The 25,127-nt window shown below is 31.3% G+C and overlaps 1 protein-coding gene across 1 annotated transcript in view; it reads right to left on the reverse strand.

The window, feature by feature from the left end:
* Positions 1 to 448: 448 nt before the first annotated feature.
* Positions 449 to 25,127, reverse strand: part of Dpy19l2 (dpy-19 like 2) — an 80,292-nt gene continuing 55,613 nt past the window's right edge. Inside the window, exons 14-22 of the mRNA XM_058584444.1 lie at positions 24,448 to 24,549; positions 23,159 to 23,230; positions 21,829 to 21,875; positions 10,274 to 10,298; positions 9,686 to 9,805; positions 8,641 to 8,815; positions 7,282 to 7,381; positions 5,967 to 6,092; positions 449 to 2,544 (exon numbers count right to left, since the gene is read on the reverse strand). Coding sequence (XP_058440427.1) covers positions 2,394 to 2,544; positions 5,967 to 6,092; positions 7,282 to 7,381; positions 8,641 to 8,815; positions 9,686 to 9,805; positions 10,274 to 10,298; positions 21,829 to 21,875; positions 23,159 to 23,230; positions 24,448 to 24,549 — 918 coding nt within the window. The 3' untranslated portion in view covers positions 449 to 2,393. The remainder of the gene's footprint in view (positions 2,545 to 5,966; positions 6,093 to 7,281; positions 7,382 to 8,640; positions 8,816 to 9,685; positions 9,806 to 10,273; positions 10,299 to 21,828; positions 21,876 to 23,158; positions 23,231 to 24,447; positions 24,550 to 25,127) is intronic.

The raw sequence follows: 25,127 nt of genomic DNA on the forward strand, positions 1-25,127 counted from the left end.
AAATAGTTTAAAACTGTTAGAAGAAAATGGTTAAAAAAAAAACAAAACAAGAATGATCCCAGTGGCTTAGGAGGCTGAGACAGAAGGATCTCAAGTTCAACAACACCAAGGCACTAAGCAACTCAGTGATACCCTGTCTCTGAATAAAATACAAAATAGGGCTGGGGATGTGGCTCAGAGGTTGAGTGTTCCTTGAGTTCAATCCCCAGTACCCCCCTCAAAAAGAATGAACAACATTTATGAGATTTTAATACAGCCTACAATATTTTCCCTTTCTTTCAAATGTCCAATCTTTTCCAAAATTAATTTTCAGTGAGTATGTTACTTATACAACAGAAGCACAGAAAATATAAACATATAATTTCATTTTGATTAAAATTAATATTTTGGATGTGGTATCTATCAGCTATAAAAGGGTAGAACACACATATTATTTGTTGAAGTCATGCATCAATTCCTGAGAGCTGGATGATGGAGGGGATTGCTGCAGCCTAGGTACAGTTCACTCCTAGTCGTGGTTTCAGATCAATTTGCAAAAAAAGTTATTATAGGATACTAGTTTCGCTGAACTAGAGAATTAAGCAACATGACTGAGCTTGGTTACAGTGCATGGCACACATAGCACTTAATAAGTATGTTTAAATGGATGGATATACCTAACATATCCTAATATAGAAGAGCCAGAATTCAAACTTTGGTCCATCTTGTAACAAAGGCCAAACTATCTCCATCACAGTGCCTTCTCTTATAGCTGCAGCTATGCAGAATTGTCTAAAATAGCTAATAAAGGCCATTGCCAATGTAAACTTGGCTAATAAATCCAGCAATCTCCAATTTCTGCCTTATATCAGAACTCTTTCAATTTCAAAATGTATGCTTGATTAAGGATCAGAAGATAGAAAACACAAAGAATCTCAAGTGTTTTTTTAATTATTTACCATACAGAGGACAGAAAAATAAAAATCCACATGAAATCATTATATGTATATAGAACATTTTATAGTTAATAAACTCATCCATTTTTGCCATATTCTGCCAATTTTTTAAAAATATGACCTATGAAAACATCATCCAAAATGTGTTTCTTGAATTTTATGAATATTAGTTGTTATGTCACTTTTCCTTCTTTGCTCCACACTTACAAAATGAATTTATTCGAAAATTCTAAAATAAATGAATTGTGCATACTTTCTTAGCTGTTTTATATTCTATACTGAATATTTTAAACTACAAAGATTGAAAAGCAATTTTAATGTTTTTTTTCTATGTGTGATTGCTTGCCTTCTATAAGTGAACTAATCTATGGAATTAAATCATTTTGTTATCACAAGAACATAAGTATGTTTTATTATCACAAGATGATTAACTTGAATGCACATTAAAATACTGCAGAGCTGGCATATTTAATATTTATCAAGCAGAGAAAAAGAATGTTACTCTGCAATTGGCAACTGATAATTACCTCTTTTCAAAGCATTATTGTTGGATAGGTTTTATAGGGGGAAAGGAGTTATAAAACCTGACCTTCCTCATCCAAAAACAAAAGTAAATGAGTATGCATTATGAAAGATGGTGGCTAGAAATACTATGTCCAACAAAGCTATCAAGCCATCAAGGTGAAAAGAAAGGCCTTTGCTTGATTCAAGGTCTAGCATCTGAAAATCTCACTCGATAAATTTAACTGGATTTTCTTTTCTGATTATGTTTAACCACCAAATTTGATTGTGTGCCATAGAAATTTTCATTTTACCTTGAGATTAAAAGAAAAACCACTGGATTCTAAAGACAGATTAATACCTGTTTAGCTCAGGATAAAAACTGATCAGTGGAAAGCACATTACAAAACAAGCTGTTTTTTTTAAAGCATTCGAACACTATTAAAGATCTTTTCTGAAGTCTAGTAAAAGAAAAAATACCACAATGGACACAGAGTTTCCTCACAGACTGTACAATGGTTGTGAGCAGTATCAGGGTCTCAGGAAGTGTCATTTCAGAGCTGCATTCTTCTAAGTGGTTGAAGGAGTCTGAGCTGATACACCTGGTACTAGAAAAAACCTGAAATGATTCACCTAGTTGGATAAGAAAGGATTTCCATATCCTTGATTTATTAAATTCCATTGCTCTTTTGCATACATTTTCCCTTAAAACTCTTAAGATGAACATTTTTGCAATATAAAATGATTTAATCATTTATACAACAAGCTTAATAAAGCTGACATTCAATGGAAAACAATGAAGTGATCTACCTTTAGTAATCAAAGACTTTAAATCATTTTTATTATCTTGTTTTTAAGTGTCTCTTTTAACGCTTGTGATTTTATTAAATCACCAGGCCAAAAAATAAGGCAAACCATGTTTGTTTTCAACACACCTCTTGCACCACAGTGTAATTCTCAGTTAACCTTTAATACTCTGTACATACTATTCATAAATACTGTGGTGAAGTAAGGCCTTGCATCCTTGAGCAGGATGCTACATAGGGGAGGGTTATCAGCATTGAAAGGGTCTTCAACATCCCAGATTTCAAGCATGCTGCAACCAGGCCTGAAAAAGACACAAATATATCTATATTAAAAATATATTCATGCATAGAGAAAATACATAAATTATAAAGTATTTCCTAAATTTCCAAACACTAACTTATTTAACAAATTAAAGATCTTAAGTGTCATTTCAAAGAGCACAACCTCAAAATTTATAAATAATAAAATGAAATTAAGTATGTTGAATTTTCATGTCCTACTTAATGAAATAAAGGTTCAGTATACATTCAAAAATACATATTTATAAATTCACTTTCAAAATGAAACAAATATATTTTCCAAGCACCATCACCATCCAAATAACAGGCCTATTTGTAGTGAAATGAGATGAATTAAAGGAAAGCTAATCAAATTTCTGATTAATCCCAATTTGTTTGGCATAAATTTCCTGATTAGCATGAAAACATACAGTCCAAGGCAGGGAAAGGAGGTTCTTATGTCAAGTTTGTTTTCTTCAATGCTTTCCTATTTTAGGTGGTTCTGAGTAGACTAAATAAGAAAATATTTCTCACTAGAGTGGATTAAATAAGATAATCTTTCTCACCCTGCAAAGGAATCAAATTGATTTCTAATTTTTATGTTTCTAATTTTTGACACTTATATTGAGGTATAATTTATGTAAAATGAAATTTACTCATATCCTATCCTATATGGTAAAAGTTTAAGTATGGTCAAATGTGCATAGAATGTATCAACATCAACACAGTTATAGAAAGTGTCCATCACTTAACAGTTTTCCCCTATTGTCTGCAATCAATCCCCTTCCCCAAGCAAGGTCCCAGGCCTTCCCTGATCTCTTTTCTGCACTACAGAATTCAGAATCCTATCCAAATATATTAGGTAGGTAGGCTTCCCATTTCTGGTTTCTTTTCCTTAGAATGTTTTTGTATTCATACCTTAGATGTTGTAGCTCCTACAGCTAATATTGCAGATCAGTGATTTCTTAACTTTCATTACATGGAGTTACAACAATTTACCCATTTGCAAGCTAATAAACATTTGAGATACTTTGAGGTTTTATAATAATAAACAATGTTTTCCAATGACTTATGGAGGAGGCTTTGTATTGACATGTGTTATTACTTTAGGGCAACACCTAGTAGTAGGATGTTGTTTGATTAAATGTACATTTAACTTTTTAAGCAACTTCAAAATTGTTTTCCAAGGTCAATACATGATTTTCTATTTCCATCAATAATCTATAAGGCTTAAGTTGTACTAAAAATTGTACTACAAATTCTCACAAACACCTGGTATTATCCATCTTTGTAAATTTAGTCATTCTAGTGTTGTTATGGGTCATTCAGGATATCTTCTTTGGTAAAGTGTTTGTTTAAATATTTTGCCAAATTTTGTGTTGTTACTTACTAGTGATGTATGAGAGTTCTTTATATATTCCTGATAAAAGTCCTTGTAAGATATTTTAGCAGATGTATTAAGGCATACTTGATCAACCATTATTCAACATATTCCACATATTTAGAGTGTATAATCTAATAAAATTTAACATATGTATATACTTGTGAAACTATGGCCACAATAGAAACCATAAATATAAGACAAAATTTAAGATAGTAATAAATAAAAATTACATTACAATCTGACAATTTCTGATTAAAAATGGGATGTTTATATTTTATAAGAAAAACTTTGATTTATAAAACTCCTTATTGGAGCAGCTACATATGCTTATTTTCAAAATATTAGTTGATCTTTTCTAAAACATCCAATTATCCATGTGAACAAAGAGAAAAATGAACATGTGCTCCAACTGGCAAGGTCTTTTTCTCTGAGCATGAAATTTGTAATTATTCATATATTTTTATATCTGCTAAAAACTTATAACTAGATAAGATTCAAGTAAAATTAGAAAATAAAATTAATGAAAAGGGATTATATTAAAAGTGATTATTAACAATAGGATTTGGTTTTGCATGTATATCCTTAAAACTTGCTTTTTAAAACATTTATTTATAGTTAAATGAATTATTAGTTCAATTTAATGACTCATTGTTAGTAAAACTATAAAAGAAGACTAAAAGGTGGAAAAATATTTCTTAATATTTGATATATTATTTTATCTTTGGAACATTTTATGTACATGTAATTAAATATACTCACCTCTCCCACAAGCTTACTCATCCCCTTTTGCACCTCTACTCTCTTGTCCCAATCAACATCCCTTCCTAGGCAACCATATACCAGTTTCTCTCACTATAGATTTGTGTACATTTTCTGGAATTATTGCTTGCTTGCTTTTTTATGTCTGGTTTCTTTACTCAACATAATTGTTTTGAGATTTACCCATATTGCTCTTTGTATCAGCAGTTCATTCTAGTTTTTACTGAGGAGTAATACTGTATGGTCGAAATATTTCAATACTGTGTTTACTCATCCACCCGTTAATAGATATTTGGACTGCTCTTAGTTTTGGGCTATTATAAAAAAAAAACTGCTGTAAACATTTGTGTAAAATTATTGATGTGGATGTATGCTTTCTTCTATGCAAATACACACAGCAGGTGTATGTTTGAGTTGTTATGAACTGCCTGTTCTTGCAAAATGGTTATGCTAAATTACATTCATACAACCCACGTATGAGAGTTGTAGGTACTCCAGTGTTAGCAAAGTTGGCATGATCAGTTTTTTTTCAATCTTAGCCATTAAAGGAGTCATCAGACTCTGGAGTCTGTTTTGTTCTTCTGATTGCCCATTTGTCATTGTCATTCTAGGAGGCAATTAACTTGCCTACATCTGCTGTAATATATAGCAGCTAATATCTCTGTTCAGGAGTCTAAAGAAAGGCCTCAAGAATCCCTTAAACACCTTAAAGTTTTTTGATTCTTTTTTTAAGTTCAAAAATTTTAAATTTTAATTAGTAACATATTTTTCTTATTATGTCATTTTGAGTTATGAGAAACTTTTCTCTTAAGTCTTATAAATCCAATGTTGTTCAGCTATAGTACCAAAATGTTAATACTCCAATTTGTTGTAGATTCAAATCTACATTTCTTACATCTAATACAAATTGTCATAAAAATATGAAGAAGTATGAAAAAATTTAAGTTTAAGATAGATGTGTTTAACCTGATTTTAAACATATGATGTATACATGTACTAAAACATAACCCCAATAATATGTAAAATTTTTATGTTTTCATGTACCAATGAAAAAAATAAATGTTATAAAAGATGCTAAATGAAAATTAAGATACTAAGATGTTATAATAATTTTTTGAAATTAGATCATCCTTAAATGATTATTTCACTTTGCTAATTGAAATGATTTTAAGTAAAATGCCAAGGTAATAGTATAATGGAATTTATTTTAAATAAAGTCTTAAAAAATTAGGACTATTGTAATAAAATAAAACATTTGTTGCTTCAAAATATACCAAATCATAGTATAGTATTAATACTTACTTAGTTCTCACAACACACCATGCCTCTTCTAAAACATAATAATTCACATGTAACTCCAACAATTTATCTCTCACTTCTTTTGCAGATTTTCGACTATATGCTGAATAAACTATTTTTGTTCGGGCCCTTTAATTTTAAACAACAATTATAAACTGATTTTAAAATAAAGTATAATGGACTAAAGAAAATGTAATAGAAAATTGAAATTTCAATCCTCACAGGATGGGGTATTGGTATGTATGTAACAGAAATTATTTTTGAAATAGCTATTTCCACATTTCTACTTATATTTTGAATGCTCTAAAACAACCAGTTTGAATTTTGTATAATACTGCTTGTTTGTATGCAATCTAGTCTGGAGTTATACTGAATAGCAGGATAATTTCTCAGAATATAAAATTTGCTTCACATAATACACAATTAATTTGCTCACAGAATATTTTCAGACAGAATCTGAAAACAGATTTCACAAATAATATCTAAAGAAGCACAGAAAAATAGATGAGTTGAAGTTCAATGTAGCAAATAGAATATTTAGACACTGGGTATCAGAGAGGTAGAAGAAGCACATTACAGATTTTTCAGAACAGGGATATTCACCAAAATATGGTACAATGAATGATTTGACTTTAAATTTAAGTTCTTATGAAAAAATGAACAAATCACCCTTTACATGTTAAATGTTACTTAGGACTTCAAGCATATGGGATGTTCAATCACCACAACCAGGCATAAAACTTCAAACAATTTAAAAATTTTCCTTTAAGAATAGGCCAAAAATCCACTAAAAGAAAAAGATTACATTGACCATTAATTGAATAATCAAAATGATTTTTGGAAGCCAGTCATGTATAGAAAACAAACTTTCATGACACAATGGAAATCAGATTTTTCATAAGCAGTTAAATACCCCAGATTTTCACAAAAGATGTAATAAGGCAAATTTCATTACTTTTTCTACCAATAAGATCTAGGAAGTTTCTTAAGTTAAGCAGAGGGACCTGTGTTAGAGTAGGGGTTGGCAAACTGGCTGTGGGTCAAAGCTGCTTCTAAGAGTTTTACCACAGCCTGTTCTCTTGCTCATACACACGTGCAATTTTTCAGTTTTCAGATGTTTATTAAACCTACTTTGAAGGAAACAGGTGCATATTGGATGATTTCTGGATAGTGATTATAATCGTTTTAATTTCCAACATGATATGAAGATGAAAGTGTGTGTTTGTGTGTGTGTGTGTGCAAACATTTCCCCTATTCCTAAGAACAAGTTAACAAGTAGGCAAATGATTCTGAGTGAAATATTCAGTCAATTGCTAACCTCAAGTCTGCATCTTCATAATGAGGGTGATTCACAATGGGATGAAGTGTAGACAGTTTGATGCTTGCCATTGTAGGCATAGCACCTGCAAAAACAGCATCTGAAAAATAAGATTACATTTCTTAATAAAATGTTTTAAGAAGACCAAAAATAAACTTATCCATAGTATCTGAATTTAAATTAAGCAAGATGAAGCATTTACTTGAATAAGAACCATTGATATCATTCATTTTATTCACTCAGTATTCACTGTCTACCATATGACATCTACCTTTGTTAAGTGTTATTTTGGTGTTGGGAATGGTGCTCAGTATTTTTATAAGAAGCCAATGATTTAATATGCGTAAGAACTCTATGAAGTGAGTTCTCTGTTTTTCTTACTTTGTAGAAGAAGAAGCAGACAAACAGCAAAGTGAGTTGTCTAAGATTGTACAGCTAAAAGGTTCAAAGCTCACACCCTTAGGCACTCCACTATCTTGCTTCAGGATGACATTACGAGCCAGTACTACAGAGATGCACAGGACAAGGGACAATGTAAATCACATGAGTTATCATGAAATTAAAGCATTTAAAATTATTTAAAACGCTAGAGACTGAGAAAGTGTTTTAAGTGTCAAGGCTCAATAGTACATTTTTTCAAATGATTTTTGTATGTTGTGATATATAGTCATGTCTATGTGCCAGAGAACACATACATGTCTTTCTTTAGATGATCTTTAAATATTCATAATTATGTTCTCTCAATTGCCATTTGAGTTTTTGCCATTTATACATTTCATCCTATCATTTTATAACTTGTGAGTACTATTTTTTAATGTAAAGGCATGTATAAATTCAATCATAAATAGGACTACATAAAAAACTATCTGGCTTCAGTGTCAGTTTTGTCTCCTGGTAAACCAAATGAACAAATGCTTCTAATTGTGAAGGTTGTTATCATTTTAATTAGCACAATACAAACAAGGCGTGCTATTCAGATCTACTAAAGCAACTGTTTACTTTCAAATATAACCCAGCATTCTAAATGTAACTGTGAATGCAAATGCAAGACAAGCTATCTGCAATGTAGTAGGAACTATGGCCCAGTGCCACTGCCCAGCTTCAAGAGAGTATCATACTCTCAATGCAACTGGCCCGGAAAAAGATCATGACTCAAAGCTTAAGACAGTTTCTACTGAATGTGTATAGTGCTTCCTCGCTAGTGTAAACACAAAAAATTGTAAGTCAAACTACTGTAAGTCAGTCTGTGCACACACACACAGACACACACACAAAGTGCTAACCACCTAACTACACAGTATATATAAATGTCTGTATATGTGTAAAACTAAGTATGCATATAACTAAATAGCTACATACCAGGTCTGGTATTGTATTTGATCCATTGTATAATTTCTTCCTGAGGCAAATTATTAAATTCTCCTATTATGCTCCATTGATTGTGGAGGTTTGCACAACCTTGTATTGACATCACTGTCAGAATGCCAAAGATAACATTCGCAAAATGAACTTTGCAAAAAAGCCAGCCAAAGAGCTGAAATGAAAAAAAAACACACACATTTATTTATAATTCTTATATAAAGAATGCTATTGAGTCAAAAAAAATTCTTATTGCTTAAACCAAGGTTTACATTTGATATCAGTATATAAATACAGAATTATCATCAGCTATTGCTTAAAAACAATGAATACATTACTGGGCCTCTCAAAAGAATTAAAAAAGGCATACCTGATCCTTCTAGTAATGATTTGTAACCAGGGGTTAGGATTATCAAATCACACAATTTTGAAAAATCCTAACACTAGATCCATTAACATTTGGTTGCCTTGTGGGAACCAGGGAAACTTTATTAGCACTAATATGTATATTCCTCTCAGGAAAACAAACATTATGATATTTTCAAACTATATACTCATAATCAAAACTAAATAAGATGTTTCTATAGGTTCCAAAACTCCAGGTAATTTATCTGGAGTTAGATACACTCAGGGAATCCAGGATCAACAACATTTTTTAGGAATTCTCTGTTCCAAACAGGACTATACTTGAGCAATTATTTCGTATCTGTTCACTACTGAATGAATACTCGAGGGTGGTTTTGGTGGACAGGAAACTGGCACAAACAACTCTGAAAGACTATATTGTGGGTTGAATACTAAACAGGGGGAATGTGTACCTAATCACTCATCAGAGAAATATCAGTTACAATCAAGGAATAATATTTAAAGCCACTTGAAGATGCTTCTCTCACTCAATAGTAAATTGTTAACTAAAATTTTTAATGATTTAAGTTAACTAAATTAAAGCGCCTCATTTTATGTTTTGGATTACTCAGCAAAGCCATGGTAACTATACTAGTGTTGCTACAAAATGATAGTGTACTCGCACAAGATGGTGCCTTACCTGTCGGTTGCAGATCAAGGAAGCCATAATACACATGTGTGGTGTCAAAAACAGTTTCAGCCTCATAATCAAAACAGCAAGGGAAGTAAATGCCATCAACTGCAAAGTGTGAAAAACCAGCTATAAAACAAAACAAAGTCTTATTTTTTATATTTTATTATTAATAAGTATAAAGTATATTAAAACCATTATTATTCATTAGAACAAAGATCTTCTAACTATAATGTCTATTAATGTTTATTTATTCATTAAATGCTAGGCACTGTTCTGAGTGCTTCAGATATAACACTGAGCAATCTCTACCCTTGTGAGGCTAACATGTGAGTACAATTTAATATGAAGATACTGACAATAAATAGACATACAAAATAAATAAGTCCACTAGAATCCACAGAAAATAAATAAACCTCATATAGTCTATTAGTAAGTGATAAATGGGCAAGAAAGTGGAACAGGGAAAAGAACCACCCTTGCAGAACAACTCAAGTATTGCTAAGGGAGCCCCAGCAGCCAGGCTACGCTTTGTGAATTATCCTTGAACGAGAGTTTAATATGCAAGTCTACCAGAGAAAAAAATGACAACTTTACCTCACCATGTTCAAGGAGCTGTTTTCTGGAATAAAATAAAAAATATTATCTATTTACTGAATGCCCATTACACTATAATTACATAAAAATAGCTTCATTGATTTGTTCTTACATTTTTTGAAATTTTATTCTCTTAAAACTACTTGGGAGTTAACATTACTAAAATGTACAGTAATTTGAAAGGCATAATTTACAGTCATTGTACTGAAAGTATGTCAAAAAGTCATTCTTCGGTTAAGATAAAAAATGTTTTGCTGATCCTTGAAGATTGTAATTCTGGAAGAATGAATACAAAGACTTTCTATTAAATATTCATATTATGTATAATAAATACTTTAGAAAACTACTATTGGAATTTTGAATTGTTTTCATTTTCACAATTAAAAACCTCATGAACATTCTTGTGCAGTAAGTTTTGTGAGCATCACTGAACATTTTCTTTGGATAAAGTTCTAGAAGAAAAATTATTGGGTAAAGCACATAAATATTTTTAGTTCTAGAAGGTGGTTCCAACTTATTGAGTATGTACAGGATACCTACTATGTTCTAACCACTGTATAGTGAAAAAGCTGAAACAGTACAGATAAATTCTTATCCTTATAAAGCTTACATGAGAGGCAAAAGCCTGCCTACTTTATTGTTCCACTGAAAGTATGGGTATTTTATAATACCCTGGATCCCTAATAGGGATTTAAAAGTAGAAAAGAGAAATAAGCCAGTGTTCAAAGGAAATTCAGGGGTATACAGATCTATAGTTTTTTTTAAAGGGTGTTTGTGGGATGTATCTCAGGACAATTGTTACCAATTACTCTACCACCATTGTAGCTCCTTTCCTACATAGGCAGCCGAGAAATTGTCCACTCACAACAGAATCCTGGAGTGAGCTATTGCATGCAGAGAAAATGCCTGATAGGTAAGTATATATTATAATTGTCATGGACTGCCCCCCACAACAGTAAATACTAATACAAATAAATTTAGGAACTCATTTAAGATATGAATAAATAAGACACAAATAGCATGAAAGTGAAGCACCAGGATAAATGAGTAAAAACTCTGACCTCACAGAAAACAGAGCCAATGCAAGAAATAAAAGAGACTACTAAATGAAAATTCCAACTATGATCTTCAGAGAAGTTTGAGAGGATATCACATCCATGTAATCAGAAAGCTACCAAGAAAAGGAGCTTTCAGAAATTCTGAGAAAACATATGTGCAAAATTCAAAACTTCAAAATAACATTGAAAATAGTGTACATAGCTGAAGTTGGTAATAGTGTACATAGCTGAAGTGTACATAGCTGAAGTTGGTAATGTTGAAAACTGAGCCATGTAATTCTGTGAAAAAAGAGAAAAAAATAGATGATATGATAAAAGCCATAACAGAAGTTCAAGAAAGAGAGACTGAGTCAAAAAATAAGGGAGCAACAATTCCCTCAGCTGAAGAAGTAAATACTCAGATCAAAATAAACCTATCTCTCTTTTTCCCCATCTCCAACCTCTACAAATTTCCAGAAACACTTTATAGAAGATTTTTCATTTGCAATGCTCAATATTAGAAAATGAAAAAGAAATCTACAAAATGCTGAATAAAACCCTGATATATCTACTCAACAATCCATAATCAAAATGGAGGTCAAAAAACTCTGTATATGAAACAAAAAAAGACCAGGACCAGCCAAATAAATCTTGAGAAAATGGCACAATATTGAGGCATCACAGTTCGTGACTTCAAAACATAGTACAAAACTACAGTAATTAAAACAGTATGGTAGGGGAAATCTAATGTGTTAAATTAGAGGATGAGTGTATTTTTCAGTTGTTCCATTTTGGGGATTCAAGCAATGGAAGCACTGCTTTCCAGTAAAGTGGGTGATAGCAGGAATTCACTGAAATCCTTTATCAGAACCAGAAATGCATGTATTTAGTTGCTTTGAATACAGGAAAAGAAAAAATATCCTTGAGGTTTTGCTTGTAGTGCTGATGGTGCCAATTCACTGTAGAGAGAAAAGGTCACAAAGGCAGAGAAAGAAAAACCATAAAAAAAAATTGGCTTGGGAGAATGTGTGGAACACATAGACAGTCTGATTTAACTGATCCAGAGGTAGTGCAACAAGCTGGTGATCCATGTTTCTCTGCTGTTAAGTAGAGCATTAAGGCATATTGCCATCTTGAAGTGGCCACACATCAGTTTTCTTCTTACAACAAGTGTCATCATACTGTTCCAGCAAGTGCCTGCCTTGAAGTTTTAGAGTGTGCCTGGTGGATGTGACTGAAGTGGTTTAAACTAACACTTGGATTAAACTGAGTCTGTCTCAAAGCTAATAGATATCAACAACACAGGATTCATTACAAAAGAGAACTACACAACAAAGGACACACTCACAATAGAGAAAGAGGAATGTTTCTCAACATGTGCAAGTCCACGACTTGTAAAGACAGGAGGAAACAGGCAAACAAGTCTTCCCCTGAAGTTTACAATTCCCCAACAAAGGAACACACAGACATTGAAGGGAATGAAATTTCAAAAAAGACTATAAAAATATATTAATTAAAATAATTAGTAGGTTAATAGAATACCTAAGTAAAGAATTAAGAGTAAATACAGGAAGTGAAAGACCAATTCAAAAAGAGAGAGATTCTGAAAAGAAATCAATCACAACTTCTGGAAATGAAAGACAATAAATCAAATAAAATTTTCACTTGAAAGCGTCACCAACAGATTAGAATATGTTTAAAATATAATTTTCAGGCCTCAAAGACAGGGTCTGTGAAGTGGACCACTCAATAAATAGAAAAAATAAAAGAACAAGATCAGAATATAGGAACTCTGTGACAATAGTAAGAGACCAAATTTAAGAATCCTCAGGATAGAAGAGGGCATAGAGATACAGGCTAATGGCATTAAGAAACTTTTCAGTGAGATAACAACAGAAAATTGGCCAAACCTTAGGAATGAGATGGACATCCATATACAGGATGTTTACATGACACCAAATAAAAAATATTTAAAAAAAAACTCGCCAAGACATATAATAATCAAAATGCATAATATAGATAATAAAGATAGAATAATAAAAGTCACAAGAGAAAAATGTCAGGTCACATTTAGAGATAAACTAATAAGCCTCGCTTTTGACTGCTCAACTCAAGCCTCTAAAATCCAGAATGACTTAATGAGAGAATGCATACTCTAAAAGAAAACAACTGTCATGCAAGGTTGTCATATCCAGTAAAACTAACATTCAAAATCAAAGAACAAATAAAAATTTTTCATAGTATGACTTAAGTATTCATGACCACTATATCAGCACTATAGAAAATGCTTACAGAAATACTACACAAAGAAAAACTGAAAAATAAATTCCAAAGCTCTCAAATGGATAAAATTCTCCAGAAGAGTAATTAAGTGAAATAAAATTAAGAACAAATTAAATTTATAAAATAAACCAAAATGGCTGGAAATAATAAACATCTCTGCATAATAACTGAATATTAGTGATCTCAACTCTCCAATTAAAAGTCAGACTGGCAGAATGGATTAAAAAACAAGATCCAACTGTATGCACTTTGCAAGAAACTCATCTTGTAGGCAAAGACATCCACAGTTGAAATTAAAAGAATTAAAAAAGAAATTCCATACAAGTGGAGTCCAAAATTATGCAGATTTCAAGTAAAAAATTGTCAGAGAGACAAGGTAGGAGACTACACATTGTTAAAGAAAACAATTCAACAAGAAGATATGATAGGGCTGGGGTTGTGGCTCAGAGGTAGAACACTCGCCTAGCATGCATGAGGCACTGGGTTCAATCCTCAGCACCACATTTAAAAAAAAAGATACTGTGTCCACCTACAACTAAAAAATAAACAATTTTTAAAAGAAGATATTGCAGTTAAGATTTATGCCCCAAATGTCAATACTTTTAGTTACATAAAGCATACACTTCTTGTCATTCCCTCCTAGAGAGACCCCAAAATGTGTGCGACTCCAATAAATAATATTGGTGATACACGTTTCACCAATAGATAAGTCATCCAGATATAAAATCAATAGATATTTCCAGACTAAATAATACTATAAATGAAATGAACCTAAGAGATGTCTATAGAATAGTTCATCCAATAACAGCTGAATATTCTTTCTTCTCAGCATTTCATAGAATTTCTTCCAAAATAGAGCATATTTTAGGTCACCAAGTAGGTCTCAGCAAATAGAACAAAACTGATATTCTCTTGGCCATCTCATCAGATCATATAGAAATGAAATTAAAAATCAACAGTAATAAAAATTATAGAAACCCCACAAACTTATAGAATTAAACAATAGTCTTTTAAATGAAGAATGGATCAGAGAAGGAATAAGAGGGGAAATTAAAAAGTTCTTAGAATCAAACAAGAATAGAGATACAACATGCCAAAATCTTTGGGACAGTACAAAATCAGTTCTAAAAGGACAGTTTATAGCATTAGGTGCATACATTTTTTAAAAAGGAAAAATATCAAGTAAACAATCTAGTGGTACATCTCAAGGTCATAGAAAAGCTGGAAAAAATGAATTCCAACGCCAGTGGAAGACAGGAAATAATCAAGATCAGAGCTAAAATTAATGAAATAGAGAATGAAAAAATACAAAAGGTCAACGCAACAAAGAGTTGGTTCTTTGAAAAGATAAGTAAGTCTGATAAACTAATAGCCAAACTAAACAAGAGAGTGAGAATATGAAATCAATAAATTAGAGATGAAAAAAGAGATGTCATCACAGACATTTCTAAAGTTGAGAGAACCATTAGGGATTATTTTGAAAACTTATAAATTGTAAAATCTAAAAGCTTTGATAAATTTTGAGACACAGATACCTTCCAAATTGAATCAAGAGAACACAAAATATCTAAACAGACAAATATCATGCCATGAAATTGAAGCAGTAATAAAGAGCCTTCCAAAAAAGAAAAAAACCCCGGACCCAATAGATTCTCAACTACTAGACATTTAAAGAACTAAGACCAATCCTCAAATTATTCCATGAAATTGAAAAGGAAGGAACACTCACAAACTCATTCTAAGAAGTGGCTATGAATCTGATATCAAAATCAGATAAAGCCCCATAAGGACAGAAAACAGACCAATATCCTTAATGAACATAGATGCAAAAATTCTTAATATTAGTGAACTGCATTCAAAAACACATTAAGAGCCGGGCATGGTGGTGCACACCTGTAACCTCAGTGGATCAGGAGCCTGCGACAGGAGGATTGAGAGTTCAAAGCCCACCTTAGCAACAGGTACTAAGCAACTCAGTGAGACCCTGTCTCTAAATAAAATACAAAATAAGGCTGGGGGTGTGGCTGAGTGGTTGAGTGCCCCTGAGTTCAATCCCCAGTACAAAAAAGAAAAAGAAAACACACATACACATTAAGAAGATTATATATCATGATCAAGTTGGATTTATTCCAGGGATTCAATGTTGGTTCACCATATTCATGATCAATAAATGTAATTCATCACATAAAGAGAATTAGTGAGAAGTATCACATGGTTATCTTGATGGATCTTTGACAAAATTCAGCACTGATTCATACTAAAAATGTTAGAGAAACTAAATATAGAACAAACTTACCTCAACATTATAAATACTATATATGACAAACTTAAAGCTAACATTACACTAATGGAGAGAAACTGAGAGCATTTCCTCTAAAATTTGGAATAAGAAACTCTCACCACTCATATCCAATATAGTTCTTGAAACTCTAGCAGAACATCCAAGAGAAGAAAATTAAAGGGATGTTTGCTGACGACATGATTCTATACACAGAAGATTCCAAACACTCCACCAGAAACCTTCTAGAGCTGATAAACAATTTCAGCAAAGTAGCAGAATACAATATCAACATTCATAAATCAATCATTTTCAAATACTCCAAAAATGAATCTTCTGAGAAGGAAATCAGGAAAACTATCCTTGTTCGCATTAAGTTCAAACCAAAGCAAAACAAAACAAACTTGAGAATAAATCTAAGTAGGTGAAAGACCTCTACAATGAAAACGATAGAACACTGATGAAAAAACTGAAGACTTTAGAAGATGGAAAGACCTTCCATATTCTTTATAGGCAGAATTAATGTTGTCAGAATGGCCATATTACTAAAAGCATTATGCAGATTCAATGCAATCCCCATCAAAATACCAAAGACATTCTTACCAGAACTAGAAAAAAACAGTTCTAAAATTCTTATGGTAATATCCAAAGAAATTCTGAGTAACAAAAGTCAGGCTGGAGGCACCACAATACCTGATCTCAAATTATACTACAGAGCAATAATAACAAAAACAGGATGGTATTGGCATCAAAATAGACATGAAGATCAATGCAACAGAATGGAAGACATGGCAACAAACCCACATAGTTATTGTCCTCTCATCACTGATAAAGGTGACAAAAATTATGTCAGAGAAAAGATAGCCTTTTCAGCAAATGGTGCTAAGAAAACTGGATATTCATATATATAAGAATAAAACTAGATCCATATCTCTCACCTGGCACAAAATCAAGTCTAAGTGAATCAAAGACCTAGGGATTAGACTAGAAACTTTGCAACTACTAAAAGAAAATTTAAGGTCAACATATTGGTGCAAGTGCTAATTTCCTTAATAAGACCATTAAATCTCATGAAATTAAACCAAGAATCAATAAGTGGGATGCTATCAAATTAAAAAGCTTCTTTACAGCAAAGGAAACAATTAGAAATGTGAAGAGAGATTATACAGAATGGGAGAAAATCTTTGCTAGCTACTCTCTGACAGATAATTAATGTCCAGAATATATAAATAACTCAAAAAACTTAACATCCAAATGCAAATCACCCAATTAATGAATGGGTAAATGAATTAAACAGACACTACTCAGAACAAGAAATACAAATGGTGGGGCTGGGGTTGTGGCAAAGTACCCAATTAATGAATGGGTAAATGAATTAAACAGACACTACTCAGACAAGAAATACAAATGGTGGGGCTGGGGTTGTGGCAAAGTGGTAGAACGCTTGCCTGGCACGTATGAGGCACTGGATTTGATCTTCAGCACCACATAAAAATAAAAAAATAAAATAAAGATATTATGTCTACAACAAAAAATATTTTTTAAGAAATACAAATTGTGAACAAATATATGAAAAATGTTCAATATAATTAGCAATTAGGGATATGAAAATCAAAATTACACTGAGATTTCATCTCACACCAGATAGAATATCAGCCATCAAAAATACAAACAATAATACTGGAGAGAATGTGGAGAAAAAGAAAGACTTAACCCTGTTGGTGGGATTGTACATTAGTACAACCATTATGGAAATCAGTATGGAGGTTCCTCAAAAGGCGAGGCATGGAACCACCATATGACCCAGCTATACCACTCCTTGGTATTTATCCTACAGAATTAAAGTCATCATATTGTAGCAATATATGCATTTCCATGTTTATAGCAACACAGTTCACAATAGCTAAGCTATGGAAACAACCTAGGTATCTATCAACAGATGAATGGATAAAGAAAATGCGGTATATATACACAATGGAATTTTATTCAGCCATAAAGAAGAATGAAATTACATCATTTGGCAAAAAAAGGATGGAACTTGAGAATATTATGTTCAGAGAAATAAGCCAAACTCAGAAAGTCAAGGATTGTATGTTCTCTCTAATATGTGGAAGCTAGAAAGGGAGAAGTAAAAAAATGGTTGGTGGGGGCACAGAGGAAATCTCATGAAAATCAAAGGGAGATAAGTAGAGGAAAGGGACCAGGGGAAGAAGTGAGGGAAGAGAGAGAAGAAATACTCAGGAAAGACACAACAAATAATATCGTCCTATTTTGTGCACGTATGAATATGTAACAACAAATCATACCATTATATACAACTATAACACACCAATAAAATAATGGGAAAAAATAAAATGCTTATGAACAGCAAAAGAAATAAGAGCATAAAGAGAGAGCCTAGGACATCATTACCCTAGATACATGTATGACGCTACTTCATGTACAACCACTGAAATGAAAAGTTGTGCTGCAATTGTGTACAATGAATCAAACTGCATTCTGCTGTCATATATACCTAATTAAAATAAATAAATTAATTTTAAAAAGAGAAAGTCTAACAAATGGGAGAAAAGCTTTGCCAGCTACTCCTCCAACAGAGGATTAATATCCAGAATATATGAAGAACTCAAAAAACTTAACATTAAAAAATAATCATGTAATTAATAAATGGGCAAAATACCTAAATAGACATTTCTTAAAAAAAGAAATACAAATGGTCAACAAATATATGGAAAAATGTTTGATATTCATAGCAAGCAGGAAAATATAAATCAAAACTACACTAATATTTCATCTCATCCCATTTAGAAAGTCAATAATCAAGAATACAAATAATAATTGCTGGTGAGGAAGTGGGGGGAAAAGGTATACCGATACATATTTGTGGGACTGCAAATTGGTACTACTTCGGAAAGCACTAAGAAGACGCCTTAAAAGCCTAGAAATGGAACCGCTACACAACCTAGCGATTCCACTCCTCAGCACTTATCCAAAAGAACTAAAATCAAAATACTATAGTAATAAATTCATAACACTACTTATATCAGCACAATTCACAATAAACAAGTTATGAAACCAGGAGAGGTGCCCATCAATGAACAAATGGATAAAGAAAATGTGGTGTATATATACATAATGTAGTTCTATTCAGTCCTAAAGAAGAATGAAATCATGGCATTTTCTGATAAATGGATGGACCTGAAGAACATCATTCTAAGTGAAATAAATCAGATACAGCACTAAAAACATATGTAACAAAAGCAAACAGAGACAAGTGGGACTATATCAAATTTATAAAACCCCTGTGCAGGAAGGAAACAGAATAAAAAAATTTGCTGAACATTTATCTGATAAAGGATTACTCTCCAAAATATATAAGGAATTTCTATAACTCAATAGCAACAAAATAAGAATAAGAGGAGGAATAGGAGGAGGAAGAAGAAAAAAACAATTCAACTACAATACAGGCTATGGACTAAGAACTCGAATAGATATTTCTCCAAAGGTGACAAGGAATGACCAAATGATGCAAATTGAAATCATAATGATTTATCCCTTACATATGTCAAGATAGCTGTGATAAAAGAAATAACAGCAACAAGTGTTGGCAAGGATATGCAGAAAAAGAATCCTTGCATATTACCATAGGAAGTCAAACGTTATTTAGCTCCTATGGTTAAACAGTACAGAAGTTTATTAAAAAAAATTAAAAATAGGACTGCCATAAAATCCAGTATTCACACGTGTGGATATTTATCCAAAAGATTTGAAATTGAGATCTCGAAGCAATATTAATACTCCTAAGTGTAGTGCAGCATTATTCACAATAGTCAAGATGTGCAAACAACTTCATATCCTTGGACATATAAATAGATAAATAAAATAAAATATTACAATGGAATATTATCCATACTAAAAAATAAAATTTTGCAATATGTGACAGTATGAACGAACCCTGGGGTCATTACGATAAATGAAACAAGCCAGTTTCATAAAGTTTCAATATTTCAATATACTTATATGAAGTATCTAAAGTAGTCAAATTCACAGAATATGGCTTTTGGCCATTTCCATGTTATCTCTGCAGAAATGTGTATCTGAATTCTTAAGCTATTTTGTAATCAAGTGGAATGAGAAGGAGATGTGTTCCTGTTTTTAACCTATTAGAAAAATAATGACAAGCTGTGATATCATTGGTGTTCATGGAGATGCAGGGAAATGAGCATGTTCATCATTATAATTTCTCAGTATATATTAAATTATAAAATGCTTATAGTTATGATCCAGCAGTCTTATTTTAAATTCAGTAAGGTACAGAAATAGCAAAAGTGTGAAAAGGCAAATATATAAGAATGTTTATTACTCATAACATTGTACATTATGACAAAAAATAAATAAAATTTAAATATTCATAGATACAGCAATGACAAAACACATGGTGGTCACCCATGATGGTAAACAATAAATGCAAAAAGTACTATGAAATGTAAGAAATATTTAGGCAGAAGCCCATGACACACTGTTAAATAAAAGTAACAAGCTGCAAAATAATAAGAATATTATGATTCTAATTTTTAAAATTTATATTTCCACATATGTTTTCTAGAATGATAAATATGAAGCTATTTACAATATCTGTGAAGTAGATCTAAGAGAGAGAATATTTTCTCTTTTTTTGATATACTGTTTTTCCTATATGCTATATAATATGCTATAAGCATGTATTACATTTGTGATTTAAAGGACTGCTCTGCCTGTATGCACAAAGGCTGTCATTTCTGGTATATAACCAATAAAAAGAGACTTGCTTTTTCTGAGTTAGGCATCTTCCACTCATTGACTCATGAGCCTGTCTTCTTCCACATTCTACACTCTCAAACACCTGAAGACAGTAGTCATGTACCTTCAATCTTTTATCCAATTAAACATCCCAACTTCCCTCTTGAATTCCTTATATGAGTAGTTATCAGTTTCAATACACTGTTTTTGAATGTCAAGAAACATTTCCACAGCCTCCATCTGTCTAGAACGGTTGAGTGGGTCTATTATCACCTTTATTTTGAAATGATTTCAACAAATGCCTCAAAGGTCTTAATTAAGTCTTCTGGCAACCACACAAAACTGCTAATTAAAAACTCAGCATGGGGCAAGAGATTCATAGAAACGCTCTGTGATATCGTCACAATTTTTTAATGAATCTAAAACTTCTGAAAAATAAAAGTCACTAAATAATACAACTACAGATACAAAATGTAAGTCAAGATAACATTTCCCTCAGAAGGTTCAAAATGCACTTTCTGTATCCTGAAGCAATTTATCTATGTGTGACATCTGAGACATGTTATTTTTTGTTGGCATCTGGTTAGGCCTTATATTCTAGTAATTTCACTAAAATCACTAAAAATGTGACACAACAAACAGTTTTAATAATAAGTTTATAAAAACATTTCATTAATATTCAGAAAAACAATTGTACTTTCTTTAAAAGTTAAAAAGAAATAAGCCTGACCAAATTAAATTTTGAATTTAATTCAGGTTTATTACTTTAAATTCTAGTGATATATTAAAATTTAATCAATTTAAACTTTGAACTATTTCACAAGTATAAATATCTCCAAAACAAATTTGAATTCATAAAAGAAATCCATAAGAACAGTCTTGTTTTTAAAAAAAAGAAACATCTAAATTTGGTTCCTATCTCTCTCCTTTCTTTTACATATATACGTTTTTAGATGTTAATGGACCTTTATTTTATTCATTTATTTATATGTGGTGCTGAGAATCAAATCCAGTGCCTTAGCCTGATACACTCTAGGCAAGCGCTCTACCACTGAGCTACAACCCCAGCCATAGTTCCTATATCTCTTAACCATAATGTTTAATGTACATTCATCTGAAAAATTAATATTTCAGTAATATATTTCATATTTAACCTGATATGTTTTAAAAACATTTACCTTAGATAAGTGTTTGTAGATAAGACACATAAAATATCACGATAAGTCTGTGAATAGAATCAAATCAATGAGATTATTCTAAGGAACATTGTAACATTTCAAGTGCTCTGATTAATTAATATAAACATCCTAAACTAGAAAGAAGTGTTTTTGAACATTAAAGTAAGTGCTCAGGAATAGTTTAGTCCCAGCTCTGCCCTAGGCAAATAACTTTTTAAAATTATAACTTCTGATTTTATTAGAAAAAAAAATGTTTTAGAATAAATCTTAAGTTCCACTTCAGCTCCAAAATTCTAACTTTTATAATGTGGATAACTAGTTTCTAATATTGTAAGTTTACATTTTTATTGTGCCAGGGAGTAGAGTAGGAGTGTATTGTTATCTACAAAGGAGTCAGCTTCTTCCATGTATTTTCGAGACTATTTTATCTTGGCCTCCCTAGCAAATTAGGAATCAATCAAATAATCACTTTCTCTACATATCTATATTCCTATTTTTCTTTCCCACCAACTTTATAGTCTATGTGAAACAGAGGAATGAGAAATGTGGATGTGGAAATTCCTTACAGAAGGTGTGCAATTTGACTTTCAACAGGACCATAAATAGTATTGTGGTAGAGAAATCATGTTATTGCTTTAAAATCTAAAATAAATACATGACTTGTAGCAAGACAATTGGTAAATAAACATGGTTCAAAATTGCTAAATAGATACATAACCCTAGAAATTTACTGTCATTAAATAGGCTCTTAAATAAACCACTCCCAGACCAAAAACATCTGCCAGTGGTATTTTAAAGATTTCTTTATTATGATATTATTTTCCTCTGCCGTGAAGACAGTGAACATGTAGAAAGAGATTTTTAAATGACTATACAAATTTTCCCTGTGTGTCTCAAGATTTCTTTGAATGTGCTTTATATTTGGAAGACACTAAAGCTGCACTTTACTTTGATTTCATAGCACATGTTACAATTAATAATTCTTTAACTTTTAATATGATTATTTGTTTAATTTTTGCCACTTTTCACTCCGCAGGACTACTCAAGACAGAAGTGGGTGTGTTTTATTTGTCCAACATACCTACAATGTTAATGTAGGTCTTCATATATAGTAAGAGATTGATAAAATCTTTTGAAAGAATAAAATTTCTTTAATAATGTGTATTTCTACAACAAAAGTATAATACTATATAAAGTAAGACCTGAATAAAAATTATTAGAAAGAGAAAACATAATTCTAAAAATAGGAAGAAATTCTGAGAAATTAGCATTAATCTATAATAATCTTTATCTTGAACCCAAAAACAAGTAATAAAATTTTTAAAAATACCTTTTTAAAGATAAAATAAGTAATCACCAAAACAACTGGAAGCAATAATGTCTTTGTGTATCTCAGTGGAGTCTGAAATATAGCAAATTATTCAAAACTAGTTATTTATTCAATTTTACATTGTTAGTAAAAATTTATGTCAAACTGAATGCAATAAGGATATTTCTTAAAGGTAAAATATCATTGTAATTAGCATAATATATATATTTATCAGTGGTCACATTCCAATATAAAAATAGTTAATACTAAGTGTTCAAAAAATTAATTAAAAACTCTTAAACCTAAGTTAGTTCTATAATATTGTCCTTTCTTTTGATTTTTTTCCTTATTTAATAATATTAAGTATTAACATGAGAGTCTACTGATGCCTAGGCCACATGTTGTCATTTCCTATGCTGCAAAGTTCTGTTACTTTCATTAGTGAAACTGGAGCTAACAAGGAGGAAAACTAGCCAAAGTAATTACTAATAATATGAATGAAAGCAGAAACAGCACATCAGGTAGATATTCTCATGACCTGTTCTTGTGATATGGAGTGATTTGCTGTGTAACTAAATTATATATTTCTTGAAAGCAAGAGCAAGATCATTTTCCTCTGTATTCCCATAGCAAACTTCCTCACATATACTTAGTGGTCAATAACCATTTTTCAATGAATATATGACTGGTTGGATGGAAAAGAAAATAATGTAAAATTTCATTATTACATTGACCACTAATTAGTAGACAAGGACTGATCCAGTGACAATTTCTTAATTGTCTTTGAAGAAAAAAATTAAGCCTCAGAGAGAGGAAAGAACAATAAATTGGGAGTTCTAGGATACAATTAGAACTCACAAGTTTTTCTTTCTGCATCTGCAAAAGAAAGAATTATATTACACAGTTACTAAGATCCTTTCCTGCTCTGATTTTTCATGATTCTATGAGAAAGCAAATATTTAAAGCTTAACAATTTGAGCTTTTTTAAAGGATAATACCATGAACTTTATATAACTTGAGCACTTTTAAAAGATAATACTTGAATTTCTAAAACTTATAATAAATTTTATACATTTATTAACTTATTAACAATATAACTTTTTGACAATAACATGTTAAAAAGTTTCATAATATTTGCAGTATTTTTAACTTAAGATAGGGACTATTAGTTATTGATTTTACAGGTCATATGGTTAACAAAGTTATAGTTAAAATGATATAGTAAGTACGTTGGGCATTTTTTGTGTAAAAATTTGGAATTTCGGATTAAAGGAAAAACTAAAGAGTAAAAAATAAAGAAATGTTCATACCGCTTTTTCCATAAAGTCAAATTCAGGAGCACAGGTATATACTAAGGTGTCGAAATCTGTATACCCTAAGATTCTGGCTGCTATAAGGTCACTCAGGCGAATCTGGAAAAAAAATAAAGTAAAATGAATTAAAATTACACAAATAATTATAGTCAGTAATAATTAATTTGATGTAAGAGTCATGAAGTCTACAGAGCAGATAAATCCAAGATACACAGATGTATCTAAAATGCAGTAAATCAAATGTATTATATGCTGACTTATCAAGATAAACTGAAAATAAAGAGAAATATCAAGTGAAAAAAAATGAGAAAGAGGTCAGATAAAAATAAGCAGAGAACATGATAAAGCTAAAATCAGCCCTTGTTGGGAAGAAACGACTATGCAGTTCAAAATCATGAGATTTTATAATCAGATAATTTATTATTTAAAAGGTTAATTTCACCCCAAAGATTTCATTTCACCTTTCACCACACACTATAAATCATAAACAAACTTTCTGTGCACTGTAACTTTCACAAAGCCTCAGATGCTGATTATGTTTGGTATTTCTTCACATTTTTTTAAACATACAGTTGAGTCATTAAATATGAAAGCTATTCCTCATAAGAATCAGAACAATTATATATCTAGATTTAGTTACTTGCTCTTAAGGCATTAAAATTATATGCCACACACAA

Source organism: Marmota monax, unplaced genomic scaffold (assembly GCF_021218885.2).
Source record: "Marmota monax isolate L192 unplaced genomic scaffold, Marmota_monax_Labrador192_F-V1.1 WCK01_AAM20220418_F8-fsc00107, whole genome shotgun sequence".
NCBI classification, from domain to species: domain Eukaryota; kingdom Metazoa; phylum Chordata; class Mammalia; order Rodentia; family Sciuridae; genus Marmota; species Marmota monax.